The 21,928-nt window shown below is 37.3% G+C and overlaps 1 protein-coding gene across 1 annotated transcript in view; it reads right to left on the bottom strand.

Moving 5' to 3' along the window:
- Nucleotides 1-21,928, bottom strand: part of adam12a (ADAM metallopeptidase domain 12a) — a 108,304-nt gene that overhangs the window by 43,585 nt on the left and 42,791 nt on the right. The window contains exons 4-7 of the mRNA XM_084434046.1: nucleotides 15,546-15,624; nucleotides 7,241-7,317; nucleotides 3,752-3,926; nucleotides 858-923 (exon numbers count right to left, since the gene is read on the bottom strand). Of these exons, the coding sequence (XP_084290172.1) occupies nucleotides 858-923; nucleotides 3,752-3,926; nucleotides 7,241-7,317; nucleotides 15,546-15,624 (397 nt within the window). The remainder of the gene's footprint in view (nucleotides 1-857; nucleotides 924-3,751; nucleotides 3,927-7,240; nucleotides 7,318-15,545; nucleotides 15,625-21,928) is intronic.

Genomic DNA, 21,928 nt, shown 5'->3' with positions numbered 1-21,928 from the left:
ACATTTTGTTAATAGAAATTAAGCTGACAAAATAAAATAAACATTTAGCTGAAAAGCTTAAACTAAATGAAAATCAGCAGATATGTTGCCTTTCCAACTTACTGAAAGTACTAACCGAAATAAAACTAAACATGAAATTAAAATACATTTATTGTAAATTATTTTTAAAAACTACAAAAGCACATTTAAAAAATGGCTATAAATTAAAGATTTTAAAATATTTTAAAAATATTAAAAAATATTAATAATACTATAATAGTAATAAATTATACTAAAATAACACTTCAATTGGACATCAAGTGGTGTCCCAAACACAATACCAAAACTGTTTATAGTGCAATGTTATTTATATTATTCTTTGAGATTTATGAATATTCCCATGAATTCCATTTTTATCATTCAGATTCCCAACAGGATTTTCTTAGTCTGAGTGTTTGGTTTCTAAATGCTTCTTGTAATTGGCTGGTTTCATGCTTCTGGCAGCCAATAATTCAGTGTATAAAACACCACGTTGATCTTTTAATTCTTTCTTTTAAACGCATGTAGTTTTGTTCTGGTTTCTGAGGACGAGAGCTTGTCAACAACCTGTTGACATCTGCATAATTCATCTACTGTAGCTTCTACTAATTTGTGACTAATGAATCTGTGCCAAAATGCTTGTTGATAAACATATCCATATACATACATGCAGGATAATCCGGTTAGCTGTTATTTGCACTGAGCATCATTGATGTCTGTGACCCACTCAGAACAGAAATGCATTTCATTTTTGGGTCACGACCAACTGGTTTAGAAGCGCTGATTTGTATGATTGAAGGTCGCAGATGTGTGTGAGGTCAACGGCATCTCTTCATTACCTCGCGGTTGTCTGCGACGATGATCAACTCCACATGCTTGGTGCTGCTCTGGGCGTCTCTTTTATGCTGCAGGGAAAGACAGACGGTACATGATTAAACTTCGCCCTCTTCCTCTGAAGGACACAGTTAATAGAGGTTTCACTCAAGAACCTTTATAAAATCTCCCACGGCCCATTTTGCTGAGTCTATATGGCCTTTAAGGCACCGAGGTGATGTCTTCACCTCTCTTCTAAATGTGCCCTCTATTAACAGATCAGTGTGTGATTGAACATCCTCTTCTGGTTTCAGCATTGCCCGCAAAATACATCTGATCCGCAGCGATGTGCGTTCACTTTAACAGCCTTCGGATTGCCTGGCCATCTCATTTACTCGTGTGAAAGACCCACTTGTCTTTTATAGACGTCTTTTTCAAACGCAGAGTCTCACAAGCAATTCTCACCTACTCATTCGTCGTTATCGCTATTTTCCACATTTTAGAATAAAAGTCATCAACACTATGAAATAACGCAAATGGAGGTATGGGAACAATATAGTGGGAGTAAATATTATACAAATGAAAATTCTCTTCTTTTGGAGATTTTTTTTTTTTTTTGTCTAGAGACTCAAGACTCAAATAAAATAAAATAAAATAAAATAAAATAAAATAAAATAAAATAAAATAAAATAAAATAAAATAAAATAAAATAAAATAAAATAAAATAAAATAAAATAAAATAAAATAAAATAAAATAAAATAAAATAAAATAAAATAAAATAAAATAAAATAAAATAGTGCAATATAAGAAGTCATCAAGTGTGCTTCTTAAAAGTTTGAGTGCTACAGCTGAGGAGAAAAGTCTTTAAAGTAATTCTCAGCTTTTATGTTTATATAACTCTTTAATTGGTCATTCTTTGGTTTTCAACAATTGCTTTCTCACAATACATGTATGTGACAATGGCTTGCTTTACACAAATCTAATAAATATTACAAGCCTTCATTAATTCTGCATATAAAGGATGCATATATACCAGTGGTTGTATAATTTCCATCTAGTAAAGTCTTCATAGCTCAAATATAACCGCTAATTTTCATTTCAACACTGGAGTGTAAAAAGGAGGGTGTTCTGATTCATGAAAACTAGTAAATCCGCAAGCTGTGAAGTGAACGTCTGCTCTGGAATGAGATTATTCAGGCAAACTGGTCAAGCCGGTCACTAGCTAAACACAACCTTAGACCAGCAAACCGCCTGGTTTAGGCCGCAGGGATACAATATTAAGATTAATGAATGAGGTAAGAGTGTTCGAGCCATTCCAGCGTGTTGACAACCTAAACCAACTATCAGCTGGACTGGAGATCATAAAAACCTGCTTAAACCAGCTTAGACCAGCAAACCGCCTGTGTTGAAGCTATTTTTTCTTATTTAGATCCACATGACAAATCAGACCTCTCGTGTTTTTAGGCTGTTTAAACACATGCAGCAACAGGATCCGATCCGTGAAAGATGCTTGTGAAATTATTTGATAGATTCTCGGCTTTATTTAAATAAATATTTACAGTATATAGGACAGGACAGACTATCATGAAGGTGACCTTGACTTCAGCATGCATTCAGCATCACTCCTCTCGCTCTCAATGGAAACGGTCTCTTATTGTTTCCAGTGAATGGTTTTCCAACACTGGGAATGAAAGGCTGGACTCATCTGTGTGAGGCTTCATGCTGAGAAGAATTAGGGTCGTAACGCCTAACAGGCTGTTTCACCTGTGCTGCGGATTTGAAGAGAAAAGCTGATAAGCGTCTAATTGAATAGAAAAACACTTGACTTCCACACAGAGACGATATCGCTGCGCCATGACGTCTGATGAAACGCAGGAGCTTAATTGAGCAGCAACATCAGGTTTAATCCTTTTCAAGAGAGAATAAAATTCTACATCTCAGAAATGACTCTCCAGTGTGTAAAAAGGCGAGTTTGTATTGAGATTCTGACAGAAAGAATCTGTCAGCCTTTACTCACTGACAACATTCAGACACAATGATCATTTCTGCCACAGTTCAGCGGCCTGGATGTGTCCTTAAAGTGACCAAACAAAGAGTGATCTGTGACCTTGTGCACCGCTAGCTTGAACAGGTTTCATGAACCTGTCTGTGATTGGTCAGGCATACTGATAGTCCCGCCCCTAAATTAACATCATTGGCTCAGTCAGTGTTACTGTGTTGGGATGCTTGAGAAACCAACTTTAAAAGCAACCCATTTTATTTACGAAATGTGAGATATTCCAAATAAAATAAATAAAATACAATAAAAATGTTTTATAAAAATACAATACAATACAATAAAACGTGTTTTATAAATAAATACAACACAATACAAATGTTTTATGAATAAAATAAAATACAATAAATACAATACAATAAAAATGTTTTATAAATAAAAAATATATAAAATACAATACAAATGTTTTATGAAAAAATAAAAATAAAAATAAAAATAAATGAGGCTGGATAGTGCAAGTCAAGTGTGCAGTAAACTTGATATATGTAGACCTAAAGCTGAAGGGAAAATCTTCATAACTCTTTAAATTGTCATTCTTTGGCCTGTCATTGGTCAAGCAAACAGAGCCAATGCTACTGTCCCAAAGGTAAAGTTACTTCCAGTTGCCAAGGTGTTGCTACGCAGTTGCTAATGTGTTTTTATTTTGATCTGTTATGACGTCCTCCTACATGTTTATAATATTCTGGTGTCCCTCTTGTAATCATGATGAGTAAAAGCACAACAACCCTACATTGTTTAAAGCTAAATATTCAGTATTATTCAGAAACACGTCACATTAGAGATTATGTTTCTACATGTAAAGAATGACTATTGGGTGCTGAAAGCTGTAATCTTTTGAAGGCTTGTGGTTTTGTTTAACTCACCCTTCTGCTGTGAGAACTGAAGACGGCTCCTGGAGTGTTTGGGTATGAAATATTGTGACCGTGTCCACAGGTTCCCTGGGTGAATTTAAGATGTTCTCCTCTGTAAAGACGATGAGCGTTTCCCTCCTGCACGGGCTCCAGTACGTATACTTTATGATCAAGTGAAATCAGTCCCCTGTAGAACGAGGCAGTCAACACCATTCAGATAACATTTGAATTTGTTCATATTACGATTATACATGCATCATGTAAACATAACAAGAAGTAACCAGAATTAACAATTACATACAGCATGTATTGACATGCAGCTTTAATGTCATATAATGTCTCATATTTTCATAATTTGGTTTGACAGTCAATTTTATCTACAAACAATTCATATTTGTTAGCATGTGTAAATCGTCCTGTGATAAGATTGTCTCACCATGAACAGTGAAAAATAGAAATATGTGTCAAAATAGAGATAAATCATTTTTAAATATATTGAATTTATCTATTTGGGGTCTGATTTATTGTCTGGACTATGTGCATATTGTCCCCTAAAAATATTTTGTCACAAATATACAAAATGTCACACAATCCATTTCTAAATCAGCATCTCTTGAAAATAAAGTAAATCCAACATTTTCAAGCTTTTAAGTTAGAAAGCAGGACTTTTACAGGATTTTACCTTGTGCTATGAATTAAATTTGTGACATTTTTGTGATCAAATTCTATTATAATTACAGTGCTTTTAGTTTGCCCTCTTATTAATTCCGAGACAGAATATTTGCATTTATTTGAACAGCACTTTACCCCAGCCTTACCAAAAATGTGTTCAGATGCACTAATATTTTATGATTATTCAGAACTACATACAGAAAGACACAGAAAAGAAGCGAGAGAAAGAAGCTTTTAAAATAATAACACAAAATGGCAAATACATGTGAGAAAAACTCTTCTATGAGAGGAAGTGGTTTCTCGTTTTCCCACAATATAAGACGGCGTGACGCTTTGGAAAGCGGCTTAGTTCAGCATCCAAGCCACTGTTGGTCAGCAGACGGTCCATTTTGTACGATATTTGGCTAAATAAATCTTCCCCCGAGCTCTAATATTACCGCTCTGTGGTTTTTGGATCCGCATCCGCAAACCTTTCTCACACTTTCGAGTCGTACGCTGAATTTAAGTGACATTCTCCTCTGTTGGGAAACGGCCAGTGCTTTGGGCTTTTCCAGAAGTTTCAAAACTACATTCCCCACTGCACGAGATCCCTGTGGAAACCCCACTCGCCAAAAAAATCAGCAGCAATTTGTTTTGGCCCGATTGGCGAGCGACTTCGTTTCAGTCGGAGGAGACCTTCACATGTGTGTGTCTGCCAGGCCGAGAGAGACAGGTTAATGCGGCACAAAGAGTGAGTCAAGGTGAAATAAAGACCTGAACAATAAGCGCTGTGGCTCTGGGGACAGAGATATGTTTGACGCTTTATCACACTCATAAATCCTGCATGTCCAGGCTGCTCTCATTCTCCCTATAGGTTGAAGTGTGAAAATCTTTTTGCATCTCCTGTGGCACATGATATAAAGTTATTACGGTGATGCTCTGACAGAAACTATTATTGGACAACTTTCCTCCTTTATAGCTGAATCAGATTTGTTTCATAATTGATGAACTCTGCAACATTAACACAGTTATTGAACGGAAGTGAATCAACACTGATCTGACTTGAGCTGAATAATGACTATTGTCTCTGTAGAGCTTTTAATTAGTCTCATATTTGATGAAGTTTGCAGCATTTTTTTCCTGTTGATCACTGTGAAGTTTTCACTAGCGCTGTCACTTATGTGAAAAAATCCAGTTCGATTTTTGACAAATAAGTGTTCATTGAATCGATTGTAAAACCGATTTTCCATGTCTAAAGACGTTTCCATTTATGAAGGCAAACCTAAGCGTCCACTAGAGCAGGGGTTCCCAAACTTTTTCATTCTAGGACCCACCTAGACAAGTATAATCAATCTCAAGACCCACTTGCACTGGTGCTACCGACTTTCTCAGTTGGTCACACCAGCATGATTTGGTCGCACCTTTTTTTTTTTTTTTTGCTACATGCCATGGGATTAATCAATGCATGCTGATGGTCTTAATCTGCATACCCTAGTTTTGCACTGATGTAAAAAGACTGACAGTGACAAGACCTCATGTTAGCAAAATATTTTAAACTTTTAACTCGTAAAAAAACTCTTAAAAAAACATGCATGTTCTTTAATGTTTGATTATAATTTTACCATCTTCACTTAGGGATGGGAAATGATTCGATTTTATCAATAATAATAATGCCACTGACGATTCTGATTATCGATCCGATTCTTTAACGATTCTCTTATCGATTCTTGATAGCACTGTGTGGAAAAATGTAGTCATATGCTTTTCAAACAAAACAAGGGGTTTATTTATTTTAAAGCTTAAGCTTGAGTAAGCAAACTGTACTTTTTATGTAATTTATGTAATAAATAGAATCTAATTGTAAAGTGTTACTGATTAGTTATACACCGATTCAGACGTCTCCTGAGTTCACTGTTGGAAAGATCAGTTGTTTTAACCATTCATTAAAATGAATCGTTCAAAGGAGTCATTAGTTCGCGAATTGGACGTGTCATGCGCGTTGTGTGATTATCCCAGCAGTTAAGACATGGACATCCAAGATTTCTGTCAACACAGAAAACATTTCATCACTGGATAGTTTTTTTCGTTTAATTAAAGTGTTGTTTTATGTCAGCTGAATGTCTGGAACGCTTTTAAGAGAAGATAAGGTAACAACTTATTTAGCACAATTCACACCCAGCGGTAATTAAGAAAAAAAAAAGAAATCTCTGAATGCTCCACATGAAACTTTGGTCTTCCGACCTTTTACCACCGTGTCGATTTATTTTGATTAATATGTGCGAGGGAGAGAGAGCAAGACAGCGCTTAGTTTGGAGATGGTGAAGTCTTGTTTACACTTTCGCCTGGCTCCGAAGAGAGAGAGAGCTCACGCGCGACCGGGTCTCTCTCTCTCTGCTCGTTCTTTCAGTTAAACATGCACTCTGTCACAAGCGCAGCAGTTCATCTACATTACTCACCGATCAAATAAGACTTTGGCGGGACAAAAATTCACTTTGGCGGGCGCTAAAACTCACTTAAGAGTCGTTTTGGTCATTAATCGGACTGGTTTTGTTTCACTCATTGTAACGTAAATTTAGCTGCAGCTAAGTGCCTTTGTGCGACCCACCTTTTCTCACTGTGTGACCCACAAGTGGGTCGCGACCCACAGTTTGAAAACCACTGCACTAGAGTGCTTGTTCATAATTAAAACAGGAACCGTAAAGTGTCTCTGGAGGATGGCGAACTTCACACGTTATTAAGATGCCCTTTCCTCGGGCCATTCTTGAGTCCCTAAGCTCAGTGCATCATGGGAAGGCTGTGAGGTGAAGGTGCAAATTGTCCCATATAGGAAGGGCGTGACCGCTAACTCACCTGAGTCCTGTACAGGTGCTGAGGCTGACCTCTGACCCCAGGTGTCCCTCCACCTCGCCATGATAATAGCAGTGAATCTGGGACACAAAAGACAGGATTCTGCATATTCTTTCTTCACAAGTGACTTCACAAAAAAAAAAAAAAAATACTGTTGGCCAACACAGTAGTTTAAAAAAGGAATGTTTTATAATATAACAATTCCGAAGCAATGACGAAACCAAAACCATTTCCTTTTTAAACTACTGCCATTAAATAGCCAATTGTGAAATGATAGTCAGAAAAACTGTTTACTGAACCTTTGGACAAAATATATATAAAAAAATCTGTAAAAAAAAAGTTTGCATATGTATTTTATTTTGAGTATCACATATGATACATCATGCTTTTATGGCTTATGTTATGATATTATATATTGATATTATGGCTTGAAAGGAGGGAACAAAACACCAAATTTGTATTCAGAGGCCCAAACTGAGCAAAAATGTGGAATTTAGTGCAGTTGCTGATATTTATATGGGAAAAGATGAAATTGTGATGCTTGTAATGTAAATCAATGAGATCTATAGCAGACTACTTATATAAAAAGCTTAACAATATCAGTCGTCGCGCTATATCGCTATATACAGTAGCTTAGTAAGATGATATTTACATGCTTAGTTTTATGGTCAGCTAGTATTTATTGTGTTGGGCAAAACATATGCAATGCAATACAATGATGATTGAGAGATGAATAAGTAAATGTCCCTCTAAACCTGTGTTTCATACATGATACTCACATTTGAACAGGATTTTTAAAAAAATGATACATGGATATTCAAGTAAACCTTTGTTTTGAAATATTACTACCAATATACATTTTTTTTATAAGGTTCACTTTATAAAAATCAGTAAATATTTCACAGCAAAAACACGTGAAGCATAAGCTGAAGGTGGACGTTTATACTAAAAGCCATTTTATTTTCTAAAAAAGTATAAACTATCAATCAGACCACAAAAGGCATTTAGAAGATTGTGATTTTGATCACATTGATCATTTAGAGGCCTTAGAAATTTGCATGTCAAAATATGATACAGTAAGCTTTATACTATTGACAACATGCCCCATTATATGTGTGTTAGATGACCAACTTTTTCAGCTGCCTTGTTTCTGGAGGTATATTTCTCATTCGTTTTCTCAAAACGCAAGACAAAAAAGCCATGAACCAAACCAATCAGATCTGAGATGATTTGAGGAAAAAAAACTTTGAAAACAACCTAAAGAAAAACAAAACAAAAGATTACTTTCATTCTTTTATGATGGAATGTACTGCAATCAGATGAAACACTGCGAATTACATAATCAAATCAGATTAAAGCATGTTGACTGATAACTCTTGACCATATGTAAGGGTTAAACCAGAGCGCGTGGACGTGCTTCACACACCGAATGTGCATTTCAGGGATTCGCTCCATTAGAATGCGACTGTCATCCCTAAAGCTTTGACGTGTGTGTGTGTGCATGCAGCGAGAGGCACTTCAGGACGAAAGTAGTTTTGTCTGAGGAAATGAGCAGCACTTGTCTGGTTTGGATTGGGAACGGAGCTGGCACAGATTCCCAGAGCTTCATCCCTCTGAAAGCTCCTGTTCTCTCGGTCTACAGACCTCAGAAAGAAACATACTGTCCTGTTTCCAGCCGTGGCTCAAAGTTTTTACATTTCCTTCTTTAAAAAGACATTTCCATTTTTGAGCCCTTTCCTGTTGAAACGTGTTTTAAAGACTTTATCCAGTAACCACAGTGTAAACATTTAACATAAACAACTCATGTAACAGTAGCCGCGTTTCCATTACCCTTCAAATTGCGCAAATTGAAAATACGCCCAGTGGAAACACGTTAATTTCGCAAAAACTCCCATTTATCGCAAAAAAAGTTTTTACGCTCGCATGAGGTGGTTTTTCAGGCGATTCGAAAAAGAAATATTCCGCAAAACTGCAATGGAAACAGTTTTTGGTCACCTGACGTAGACGACGCGGTGTGTTTGGACAGAATACGACACAGAGTTCTTTATTAAATTCATAATTTAGAAGAATTACAGGAATACTGGATTCTAAACCTCAAAGAAATGCCACAATCAAGACCTCGAAGCAGAAATGAGGGAGAAACACCCAGAAACACCTCATATGAGCCGCTCACAAACTATAAAAGGGTCGTTCCTTACCATTAATGATTGGATAACACACATACGTCTCCTTTGATTCATAATAATGGCTAGTGCAGTAGCTGAGATGCATAAACAACGTCCGTTGCTATGATTTTTGGAACGACTTATCGCGAGTTTTAGTCGCATAACATCGGTTAATGGAAACGCGTCATTTCGCAATAGTTTTTTGTCGACATTTAGAAAGAGTTTTGCGCAAATCTGTAATGGAAACGCGCCTAGTGATTTCACCCAGGGTGTTGTTGGGTATGATGCAAAGATTTTATAAAACAGTTAAGCAGAAGAAATATGCTAAAAATAAAATTACTCAAAATAATAATAATCCCCAAAACAGCTCCACCATTTAACATAGTGCATTAGCATGAATAAAGGCTTTTCTCATATACTAATATAGTGATAATGGCAATTTAACCCAAAAAAAAAAAAAGAATGCTTAGCAAATAGCCTAGCTAAAGTTAAATTAGTTTCATGGTTACCAATCAATCAAAATAGCAACTTGCAATTCATATAGAGCTTCTGCAGTGTAATATGCTCATCCAATCAGATTTCAGAGCGAGAACTGTCTGTTTTATAATGCTCATTTTAGTATACCAGTGACATTGGGGTTATTTTAACAGCATGACCTGGTGTAAACTATAGTCCTCAATATACCTTTGAGTCTCAGTCAAAGCAACACGAGGGAATCCATCACAGCACATGAGCCATGGTGTCTGTCAGAGCATTGTTTCCTGAGAGCCGTCAGGCAAAAAACACACTCCACTTCTATTAAAAAGGAAAACACACAGAGCCACAGACCTGTCAGCTGCATGAAAAGCATAACTCTATAAGTATACTGAATGAAAATATGAATGTTGAACACTGTGTGGATTTGCATCATTGTTTGCGTGCTACTCTAAAAAACTACTAAGGAATTGGTTTATAATTCCTGATGATAAATATAATAAATTGCATGAATTCTACCTTTGGCAGAAGCTGGCACTGAAAGCACTCTATTCTGAATTCATATAGTTTATCATGTCAATGTCAATGATGTAAAGGGTAACAGACAGTGTGTGGTCAGTCTCAGATCCAGTGTTAAATCACTTGGTCACTTCATTTAACATTTAATTTAATATTCAACAATAATATTGATCTACTCCGGTCTGAGTATTTCACAATCTGCTCAGTTACTGGGATTTTCACGCACAACCATTTCTAGGGTTTACAAAGAATGGTGTGAAAAGGGAAAAACATCCAGTATGCGGCAGTCCTGTGGGCGAAAATGCCTTGTTGATGCTAGAGGTCAGAGGAGAATGGGCCGACTGATTCAAGCTGATAGAAGAGCAACTTTGACTGAAATAACCACTTGTAACAACCGAGGTATGCAGCAAAGCATTTGTGAAGCCACAACACGCACAACCTTGAGGCGGATGGGCTACAACAGCAGAAGACCCCACCGGGTACCACTCATCTCCACTACAAATAGGAAAAAGAGGCTACAATTTGCACAAGCTCACCAAAATTGGACAGTTGAAGACTGGAAAAATGTTGCCTGGTCTGATGAGTCTCGATTTCTGTTGAGACATTCAGATGGTAGAGTCAGAATTTGGCGTAAACAGAATGAGAACATGGATCCATCATGCCTTGTTACCACTGTGCAGGCTGGTGGTGGTGGTGTAATGGTGTGGGGGATGTTTTCTTGGCACACTTTATGCCCCTTAGTGCCAATTGGGCATCGTTTAAATGCCACGGCCTACCTGAGCATTGTTTCTGACCATGTCCATCCCTTTATGACCACCATACCCATCCTCTGATGGCTACTTCCAGCAGGATAATGCACCATGTCACAAATCTCGAATCACTTCAAATTGGTTTCTTGAACATGACAATGAGTTCACTGTACTAAAATGGCCCCCACAGTCACCAGATCTCAACCCAATAGAGCATCTTTGGGATGTGGTGGAACGGGAGCTTCGTGCCCTGGATGTGCATCCCACAAATCTCCATCAACTGCAAGATGCTATCCTATCAATATGGGCCAACATTTCTAAAGAATGCTTTCAGCACCTTGTTGAATCAATGCCACGTAGAATTAAGGCAGTTCTGAAGGCGAAAGGGGGTCAAACACAGTATTAGTATGGTGTTCCTAATAATCCTTTAGGTGAGTGTATATATATATATATATATATATATATATATATGAACTAAATTAATAACTTTTTTAAAACAAAAATGAAACATAACTGAACTGACTTAAGCTGGACTGTGACATTATTTTCTTCTGGAAACAAACTTTTTTGCATTATTTTCCTGTTATCTCTGTAAAGCTGCTTTGAAACAATCTGCATTGTAAAAAGCGTTATATATAAATAAATGTGACTTGACTTCATACTGTGAGCCACAGCTGAGACATGATGAGTGAGTTCATACTAAACCTCCATTCAACTCCAAAGTCTTCATTTTTACCATTTTAATTTAGAATTTTTGTCCATTCCCTGTGTTATTCAATATAATGTAATTACACATTTAAGTCATGAGTAATAATAATTATCTACATGTACTTACTATAGAGTAAGGATTAGGGTTTGGTTTAGGTTAGTTAAATGTAATTATGCATAATTTATAGCTATTACTACAGTAACTACATGTAACATGTAACAAGGACATAAAATAAAGTGTTACCTATAATTAAACATATATATATATATGAAGAGTTCAGATGCAAAAGCCTCTAAGTGCCATCTGAAATTTTCTTATAGAATGATCATTTTTATCAAGCTCGTATATTTAAGTTCAGTAATTTCACTTAAATGACAATTAATAGGTAATTTTCATTGCCATTTAAGTGAAATTACTGAATTTAAATATACGAGCTTGATAAAAATGATCATTCTAGAAGAAAACTTCAGATGGCACTTAGAGGCTTTTGCATCTGAACTCTTCATATATATATATATATATATATATATATACAACAACCATTGTCAGTTTATTATTATTTAAAGTCTATTTTTTATTGTTTTAATAAATATTTCCATTTTAGATTTCTTTATGTAAGCTATTTGTAATCTAAAGTTGACTTTGTATTTCACAAACTCCAGAAGACCATGCACTGTACAAGCACTTTCAGTGTATACACTAGGTTTAGCAGATAAAAACTCATCTCACGACCTAAAATGAGTTTTCTAAGTCGTTCTTAATCACGTAATATATCTGCGATTAAAGCGTTGCTCGGGTGTTGGGCAGCGTCCGACTGGAGCTACAGGAGTCCATGAGTGAGTCCAAACGGGCCTCAGAGGAGTTCTGCTTAAGGATGAAATAATGGCACCGCATATACAACCATAAAACAGACTTAATGAAAGGCAGAGGAGGTCTGGGAGAACTGACACACACTGACACACTCCTGAAGTCTTTCTGGAACAGAACACGAGCCCATAACTCCCTTCACCCTGAGTGAATACACTCCATCTCCCCCAGCGGCCCTGGATCCCATCAGATCAGCACAATTCATCCAGATTACAGTGCAAAACATGCCGTTCTGTTGCCTGGTGCACAAATGTTTGGGACAGCAAATAAGTCAATCAGATAACAAATAAACTCTGTTTTAGGGCCGTGCATACTGTATATGATCATGAAATAAGAAATAAGTCAAGCACATTTTGTGTGATATATTTGCACGTTATTTACACACAAAATTATGAATTATGAAAATGGATGGATGGATGGATGGATGGACGGATGGATGGATGGACGGATGGATGATGGATGGATGGACGGATGGATGGATAGATGGACGGATGGATGGATGATGGATGGATGACGGATGGATGGATTGATGGATGGATGGATGGATGGATGGATGGATGGATGGATGGACGGACGGATGGATGGACGGACGGATGGATGGATGGATGGATGGATGGATGGATGGATGGATGGATGGATGGATGGATGGACGGATGGATGGATGGACGGATGGATGATGGATGGATGGACGGATGGACGGATGGATGGATGGATGGATGGATTTGTATTGCATTGAAGGTATACATTTTTATAAGAATGTACTTTCTTCTGAACAACCTCCCAAAACCTAGACAGTAAAATTAAAATTTGTCTATGATTAAGTGTGTGTGTGTGTGTGTGTGTGTGTGTGTGTGTGTGTGTGTGTGTGTGAAACATCAATCTCCGCACTCAGGTTGACAGAGCATTTGTCTTGTTTCGTTCTGTTCCTCCCAAATCAGTTTGTGAAGGCCAGATTCAGCTCTGCTCCCCCTGACGACACTCGGGTCGAGAAGTGCTGCTGTTTCTGGGTGACCTGCAACTCTTGTTTCCCATCAAAACAAAGCAGGATGCATATTGCCTCACACTGTTGAGAAAATCTACGGAACAAGCTGAAATAGTCACAATGGTTTATGAAATCTCACCATACGGTGTTGTGAAACACCATATCTAGTGTTTAACAGACCCTTACTGGAGCATGATGGGAATATTGAGTTTCTTTCTTTCTTTCTTTCTTTCTTTCTTTCTTTCTTTCTTTCTTTCTTTCTTTCTTTCTTTCTTTCTTTCTTTCTTTCTTTCTTTCTTTCTTTCTTTTTGAAACTACATTTCAGTGGCTTTAGTCTGTTGCTATGCTGTTGCTGGGGTGGTCTAAATGGCTTTAGACTGTTACTATACCATTGCTATGCTGTTGCTATGGTGGCAGGGGCGTGTCTAGAGGGGAATATGAATGACCCCCCCCCCCCCCCCCCCCCCCCTGGTGCCGCCCCCCAACATCATTGAGCTAGATTTACTGTCAACATGACAATGCCCAACGCCATTGGATCAGAGCGCTGTCAATCACTGCTTGATTTGTGATTCGCAAAGCGGAATCACTGTTCCGCGTTTTTCAAACAGGAGAGAGAGACACCTCGACACGTCACTGTTTATGGTATATATACACACTCAATTACAGTATATATTTTGAAATATCGCACCGTATGTTAGTCTGATTACTTTCATGTGTGACTGATCAAGCTATTGTATGTCGCCAGTAACGTTAGATTAGCTAACGTAACTTCGTCAGACTAACGTTACTGAATAGAGAGGACTTATACCACATAAGTGGAGTTGAGAATGAAAATGTCTTTTTTTTGTTTTTTATTTATTAGAACAAAACTGTGTGATCCAATAAATGCAGTGCCACATTTAATATCATCTATATTAGGGCACTGGGCATTGCAAAGATTTTTGAAATCGTGCTTAATATTTTCTAAACAAGTATTTATTTCCAGTTGAATTTTCTGATTTCCCATGGGCCCCCCCTCACCGGTTTTAGACTCTTGCTATACCATTGCTGGGGTTTGTCTGTGGATTGTATTATTGCAATAGTATTAAAACAATTGCCTTGCCTAGTTTCTTTCCTTATTTTTTTTTTCCTTTTTCTTTTTTGTAGGATTTCTGATAGCATGTGTTTTCTTCTCATAAAGTGTTTTGGCTCAAACAGTCTGGCGGGGGAAACGGGTCGGCCCGCTGGAGAGCAGATTGAGGATGACGGGGTCAGTGATTCAGAGGTGCTCCTCAGAGGTTTGGACTTACATGCCTTCAGGGCTCAATGTGTCTGTTGCGCTGACTAGTAATCTGAGCTGCAATCTAAACGCTTAAAACACACAGAGGTGCATCATGGGTGGTTCCTGCTCTCCTGGTGGCCCTCGTTTGACCGCCTCTCCTCTAAAGCTGTTGACACAAGATCATCCAGCAATCGCTGAGGGCGGAGATCAGTGATATTATGGGATCTTAACTGCAGGTCTGGTTTAGGTAAAATAGAAGGTCTGTCTTAATGATACTGCCTTAAGATTGGACGCACACCATGCAAAAAAGACCAAAGAACCCTAAGCATACTTCCTACATTAGTAGCTTGTTAGGTTTAGGAACAGAGCCTACACTTCTGTAAGGGACCGTCTCATAAACACCAGTTCCATCTGATTCAGCTCCACAGACTAACCAAGAGTTTTCTGACAAACCCAGCAGCTCAAATGAAACACTTTTCCAAGGAGAATAACAAGGGCTTGTTTCAGGAAGTGCACATGGCCATGTGTTCGGTGGGCGTAGGGTTTAATCTGGATGGAAACAGTGGTCGCTTGTAATCTTACCGTCACATTCGGTGAGGTGGTGACGGCACTTCCGTCCTCCAGGTAGTGTGTTTCTGTGTAGTGACTAGCAAACAACCCTCTGCAACACAAACACACAAACAAGTTACATTCACTCATTTCCACAAGTCATTTCTTTTCTTGGTTTCATGTTCCTGGTCTTACTGTGAACATAACAAAATAATAATCAATATCATAATCAAAACTTGCTCGTTTTTTGAAACAAAAGTTATTTTTCAGCTGACACCACTAAAATGAAGTTCCGCCCACTTTCACTCAGAAATGTGTTACATTATGAAAAGTAAGAAAGTATGAAAGTAAGATGAGTTGAGTTGAAATTTTGTATGGTGAAACCAAGAATCTATACCCTCCTTTTTTTGCGTATAATGTGTATGTATGTAGTGACTAGCAAACAACCCTCTGCAACACAAACACACAAACAAGTAACATTCACTCATTTCCTCAAGTCATTTTACTTCAAAATTAAAGGGGTGGTATAATGCCATTTTCACAAGATGTAAAATAAGTCTCTGATGTCCCCAGAGTGTGTATGTGAAGTTTTAGCTCAAAAGACCCCACATATATTTTTAGATAGCATGTTAAAGTTGTCACTTTTTGAGGGTGAGCAAAAACGCACCATTTTTGTGCCTGTTCCTTTAAATGCAAATGAGCTGCTGCTCCCGGCACAGAGGGCGGAGCTTCAACAGCTTGTGTCCTTTAAACCTCACACACACATGCACTGAAAATGTCAAAAACGCCTTTTATGTTCAAACCGAAGTCAGAAAGATGGAGAGACTCAAGATCAAGTGACACCATGTAGACAACATTTCTGAATGGTTAGTTGGTGAATTTTTGTAGCTTATGTGTAGTTATCTTCTAGTCATTGATTAGCATATTCTGTCTTGATAATCTATAAATTGCGTTCCCGGGGGCGGGGCTTATGTAAATTCTAGGTTTTGTGATGTCACTAACCCGGGAGGAATGTCGTGTAGTCTCTACCAGCCGTTTGTTGTAGTCCTTAAAAAGTAATTTCCTTAAAAGCAAATATCTCCCTTTACTTTAAACTTTGAGCGTTGTAACTGTGCAGATGTTGTTTATGCTCAAACAGCAACATTACACACTTACTGAAGTTAGAAAAGTGAAATCATATTCAACCACCCCTTTAAGTATTTATTTTCTTGGTTTCATGTTCCTGGTCTTACTGTGAACAATGCATAGCACTTGCTCATCTCTGAAACAAAAGTTATTTTTCAGCTGACACAACTAAAATGAAGTTTCGCCCACTTTCACTCAGAAATGTGTTACGTTATGAAAGTAAGACGAGTTGAGTTGAGTTGAAAATGTTGTAGTGTGAAACCAAGAATCTGAATGCTCCTTTTTTTTCCCGTATAATCCGATCAGCAGCAAATGATCAACGGATCAAAGACGGGCTACAGAGATCCCCTCATCCTGTGAAAGGATGCCCTAATTCTCTCTCTTCCTCTCTCGCCTGCTGAGATAATGTTCTGATCAGACCATTACTAACATCTGCACTCGATCGGCCCTCATGCAGCTGTGCTTTCTTAACCAGAACTGCCCGAGAGAAAGTGACAAACTCATGAAGACGATTACAGCACTGCTGAGTCAGAGAACAACAACCTTCCTGAAAAACACACAGACTTCCGACAGTAGAAAGTCTGGCTCACTTCATTATCCGAGTCAACATTTCCAGGAATAGACCGTGGAGAGGGTTAATCAAAAATCGATGACACCACACTAAAAATCTGTTCAGTTTGAATGTTAAAATGCGAAACTCATCACACACTAGTTTTCAACTTCCAGGAGAAATTTGTTGTTGATCTCTTCTCGCCAAACTAAATCGAATTAGATGATCTTAAAGCCGACTCCGTGTGGAGGAAATCAATGAAAACCTTGCAGTGCATTTACAATGAAATATGAATGTTTTCCAGATACACTTTAAGTTAAAAATAGCTTTTAGTATCTGAAAACCCCATCAAGGTGCTGTACTGCACCCTCAAAGAACTAGAAAATGAATTTAATTGATTTTTTTTACAACATTAGACAGATCTTATTATTGAATGTAAATGTCTAATGCATTGTTCTGACAGCTGGAAAATTACTTTCTGATTAATGTTTATTATAAAACCGATATTTCCTATTCTGGATCGCGTCCTGAATGCTGATTGGTCATTACATTATTACATCTGTGCTTACACAGAGTGTCATTAAAAAGTTTGGGGATGGTAAGATTTTTTTTTTTGAAAGAAGTTGCTGCTTACCATTTATTTGATGAAAAATACAGTAAACACAGTAATAATGTGAAATATTATTACAATTTAAAATAACTTTTCTATTTGAATATGTTAAAATGAAGCTAAAATAAAGCTGAATGGTCAGCATCATTACTCCAGTCTTCAGTGTCACATGATCCTTCGGAAATCATCCTTATATGATGATTTGAAACATTTCTGATTATTATCAATGTTGAAAACTGTTGTGCTGCTTTACATTTTTTGTGAAAACCCTGATACATTTTTTCAGGATTCTTTGATGAATAGAAAGTTCAAAAGAACAGCATTTACTTGAAACATAATTCTTTTGAAACATTATAAATGTCTTTGCTGTCACTTCTATTATATTTAATGCATCTTTGCTGCATAAAATCAATTCATAAAAACATTTTGAGTGCACTTGATTTATCTACTGTGCAATCAGATACCAATCATTAACTTCAGTTTAAGGAATAAGTCAAGGAATCGTTTATCTTCTTAATGATTTTCCTCATGTTTGAATCATATTGTGCATTTTGTGTTATGCATTTTTTAAAAGCAATAAGACACCTGAGGACTTGACGTGAATATAGGAATTTTAAAGGGGTTGCAGGAACTCAGCCGTGACTCTATATTCATATATTCTAACCTCTTGTCCCTTATCGCTTAATTATAATGGAAGGATGTGTAATTGGTCTCACCTCGCACTGTTCACGGCTTACAGGACTGATTCACATAGTAAATGGGATTAACAACACATGTAACTACAAAACAGCATTTGGCAGTGGTGTCTAAAAAACCAGGAAGAGACGAGATGTCTTGAAATCTGCCATGCGATCACAGATGTTCTGACAGATGTTGCTCTTATGATCACAGATGCAGCAGAAGCTTTTACAAGTCTTGAAGAAGCAGCAAACCGGTCTGAGGTCTGAACCGCGGCCATAACGATTCCCTCCAGTGGGGTTTGGAGGCATAAGGTTGAGGCAGGAGGGTCAACTCAACATAATGCTTGAGACGCTGGAGACCGTAAAGGCCAAAATAGGATTTATCCTTTTCTTTTCAAGCGCTAATTTTTGAGTTTTAGCTTAGTAAAGAATATTGACAAATCATGAAACTTTGCTCAGGGTTCAACTTCCATGACTTTTCTATGACTTTTCCAGCCGTTTGTAATGGTTTTTACAAGGATTTTATAGAGAATGCACTCAACAAAGAACAAAAAATATATAGTCAATGGAATTATTTGCAATGACTGTTGGATTCTGCAGTGCATTTCCATTAAAAGGACTAAAAACTACTAAACAAAAACTATTACTTCTCTATCGAATCAGTCAATAATGTTTTTCAATCATAAAACTAAAGAGGCCAATGATGTGTGTGTGCGCACTTCATAATGGAAGATTTATTCATTTAGCAGATGCATTTATTCAAATCAGCTTACAAATGAGGCAAAATACAAACTCATTAATCATTAGGAAAACTTCTAAAAGAAACTTCCAAAATCAACGAGAGAAATACTAAATGTATTCTGCATTTACAAATGAAACTTAAGTTTTAGTCCCTCTACTAGCAGACAATTAGTCTTACAGTCGCCAACTCTCGTCATATGGACCACGACCACTTTTATGTTACACTTGTGACATATTGGGGAGCTTTCAGTGTTTGCAATCCACTGAATTTTCATTTTTGGGTGAACTTAAACTACTACGTCACATCATCCCGCCACTACTAAGCGAGATCCATCCCAACTCCTCATTACATCTCATTAGATCATCATATGGCATCACTACCATGTCCTTGAGAAGATCTAGTTCCAGCACAACGAACACTCAGTGGCTCAACGAGAAGTTAACAATGACAAACAAACAACCAAAAAAGTATTATGTTTCTGTGGCCATTTTCTAATTTATTCTTCAATTATTCACACGAGCAGAGACCAAGCAGAGCGAAAGATTACCATGTAGAAAAAAAAAGAGAAATACCTTTCATGCTGTGGAAAGACGACTGCAGCAAAGCCACAAGCAGAAAAAAAAAAACCTAATCAAATCATCAGTCACTTGGGGAAAAAGACACAGCAGGGCGCTGTTGTTTCCCCTGGTCACTTAATGCTTTGTGTTCTCGCAAGATAAAAAACTAGAAAGGGACACGACAGGAGTGGACAGAATAAAAACAACCAAAAGAGGTTTCTCTTTCAAGCATAGAACTTAAAGGAACAGTTCACCCCAATATGAAAATGCTGTCGTGTTTTTACACACCATGTTCATCTTTTTCTTCATAGTCTTCAACACTTCATAGTCATTGCATCTGTCAAGCTCCAAAAACCCCACCATAAAACCATTATAGAAGCACTCCAGTGTGTGTTTTAAGTTACATGACAACATTATGTGATGAACAGACTGAAAATAAAATCTTTAGTCACTGATAATCTCGAAGCTTGACAAGTTTTGCCTGAATTCACAACCAGACAAAAAAATAAAATAAAAAATAAAACATCTAAAAAGCATTATTTATTAATTAGCACTTATTTTGTAAATATAATTTTTTTTTAATTATTTAATAATTTTGTTTGAGTAATTATTTCATATATATAATTTGGTATAATTAATTAGAATTATGGTAGCTTGTTTCCGCCACAAAAAACAAAACAAAAAACAAAACAAAAGGTAATTGCGACTTTTTATCTCACAAGTCTGACTTTTTTCTAATTGCATGATATAAGCCAGTCTTTTTTTCCCTCAGAATTGGACTCCATAACTCACAATTGCGAGTTAATATCTCATAATTCTGAGAAAAGAAGTCAAAATTGCAAGATATAAACTCGCAATTGTAAGAAAAAAAGTCCGAATTGCGAGATAAAAAGTCACGATTACCTTTTAAATTTTTTTTATTCCGTGCCGGAAACAAGCTTCCATAATATATCTTATGTAAAGACTCTTACAGAAAAGAAAACAGCATGAATGTCAGGTTGGAACAAGATGAGGGTGAATCTTGACAGAATCAGCTATTACTTTAACACTGCCCCTGGCAGCTTTAAATGAAGAACAAACTGGAGCACATCAGCTTAAGTTTATTTACATGTGCATCCTGATGTGGAGTAACAGAGAGACACACACATCCAGACTGGAAGCCTGCCATTCGCTAGAGAAAGAAAGATAGACAAAAGAGAGGGTAACGAACGACAAGGGGGGGGGGGGGGGGGTAGGATGGGGACAGAGTTTCTGCTCAAATTACTTTCCAGTCCTTGGCTGACTAAACGTGAATTCAGCTACAGTGAACTCGTGCCCATCCTGTCAAGGACAAAACGCAGTTTTTTTTTCATGCTACTTAGGAGAAATCAGGTCACGACTCGTTCCAGAGCGTTTCCTCTTGCACAGAAATGAGTTCCTCTTTATCATCTTATACATCTGGAGTGTCCTCTTATCTGATAATTGGAAGATGGATCAGTAATGCAGAGTCTCTATTAAATACCTCTGTTTAGCATTGCTAAATGAATAATACCTCAAATCATGCGGCTTGTTGGGGAGAGGTGTGCTGTTACTTTTATAAGTAATCAGACTTACAGTTCTGCCAGGAGAAAGATAAAAAAATGTAAAAAATCCTCACAGACTTTTAAGATAGACCATAATATCCCAAAGACTTGGGGCTTTTTGACTTGGGCCAATAAGAAAACACACATATGATGGGTTTCCATGTCTTGTGGGGACTTTCCATAGACACAATGATTATTATACTGTACAAACTGTATATTCTGTCCTCTAACCTTAAACCTATACCCATCACAGAAATCTCTCTGCATTTTTAGATTTTCAAAAAACATCACTTAGTATGATTTTCCTCATGGGGACCAAAAAAAGGCCACACAAGGACAAGAATTTTGGATGTTGCCATCACACACACACACACACACACACACACACACACACATCTATCTTTATGAGGACATTCATTGACACAATGCAATCTAGCCACTTACCCTAACCTTATCCATCACAACTAAGTGCCTAACCCAAACCCTTACCCTAAACCGACCCTTAACCTAATTATAACCTTATCCCTAAAACCAAGTCTTGACCCTCCAACAGGCCTTTAAAGGGGTCTCAGAAAGTGAGGACCGGCCAA

This window comes from Rutilus rutilus, assembly GCF_951802725.1.
Source record: "Rutilus rutilus genome assembly, chromosome: 16".
Classification (NCBI taxonomy): Eukaryota; Metazoa; Chordata; class Actinopteri; order Cypriniformes; family Leuciscidae; genus Rutilus; species Rutilus rutilus.
The sequence above is the reverse complement of the archived record's forward strand: the minus strand, read 5'-3'. Positions and strand labels throughout refer to the sequence as shown.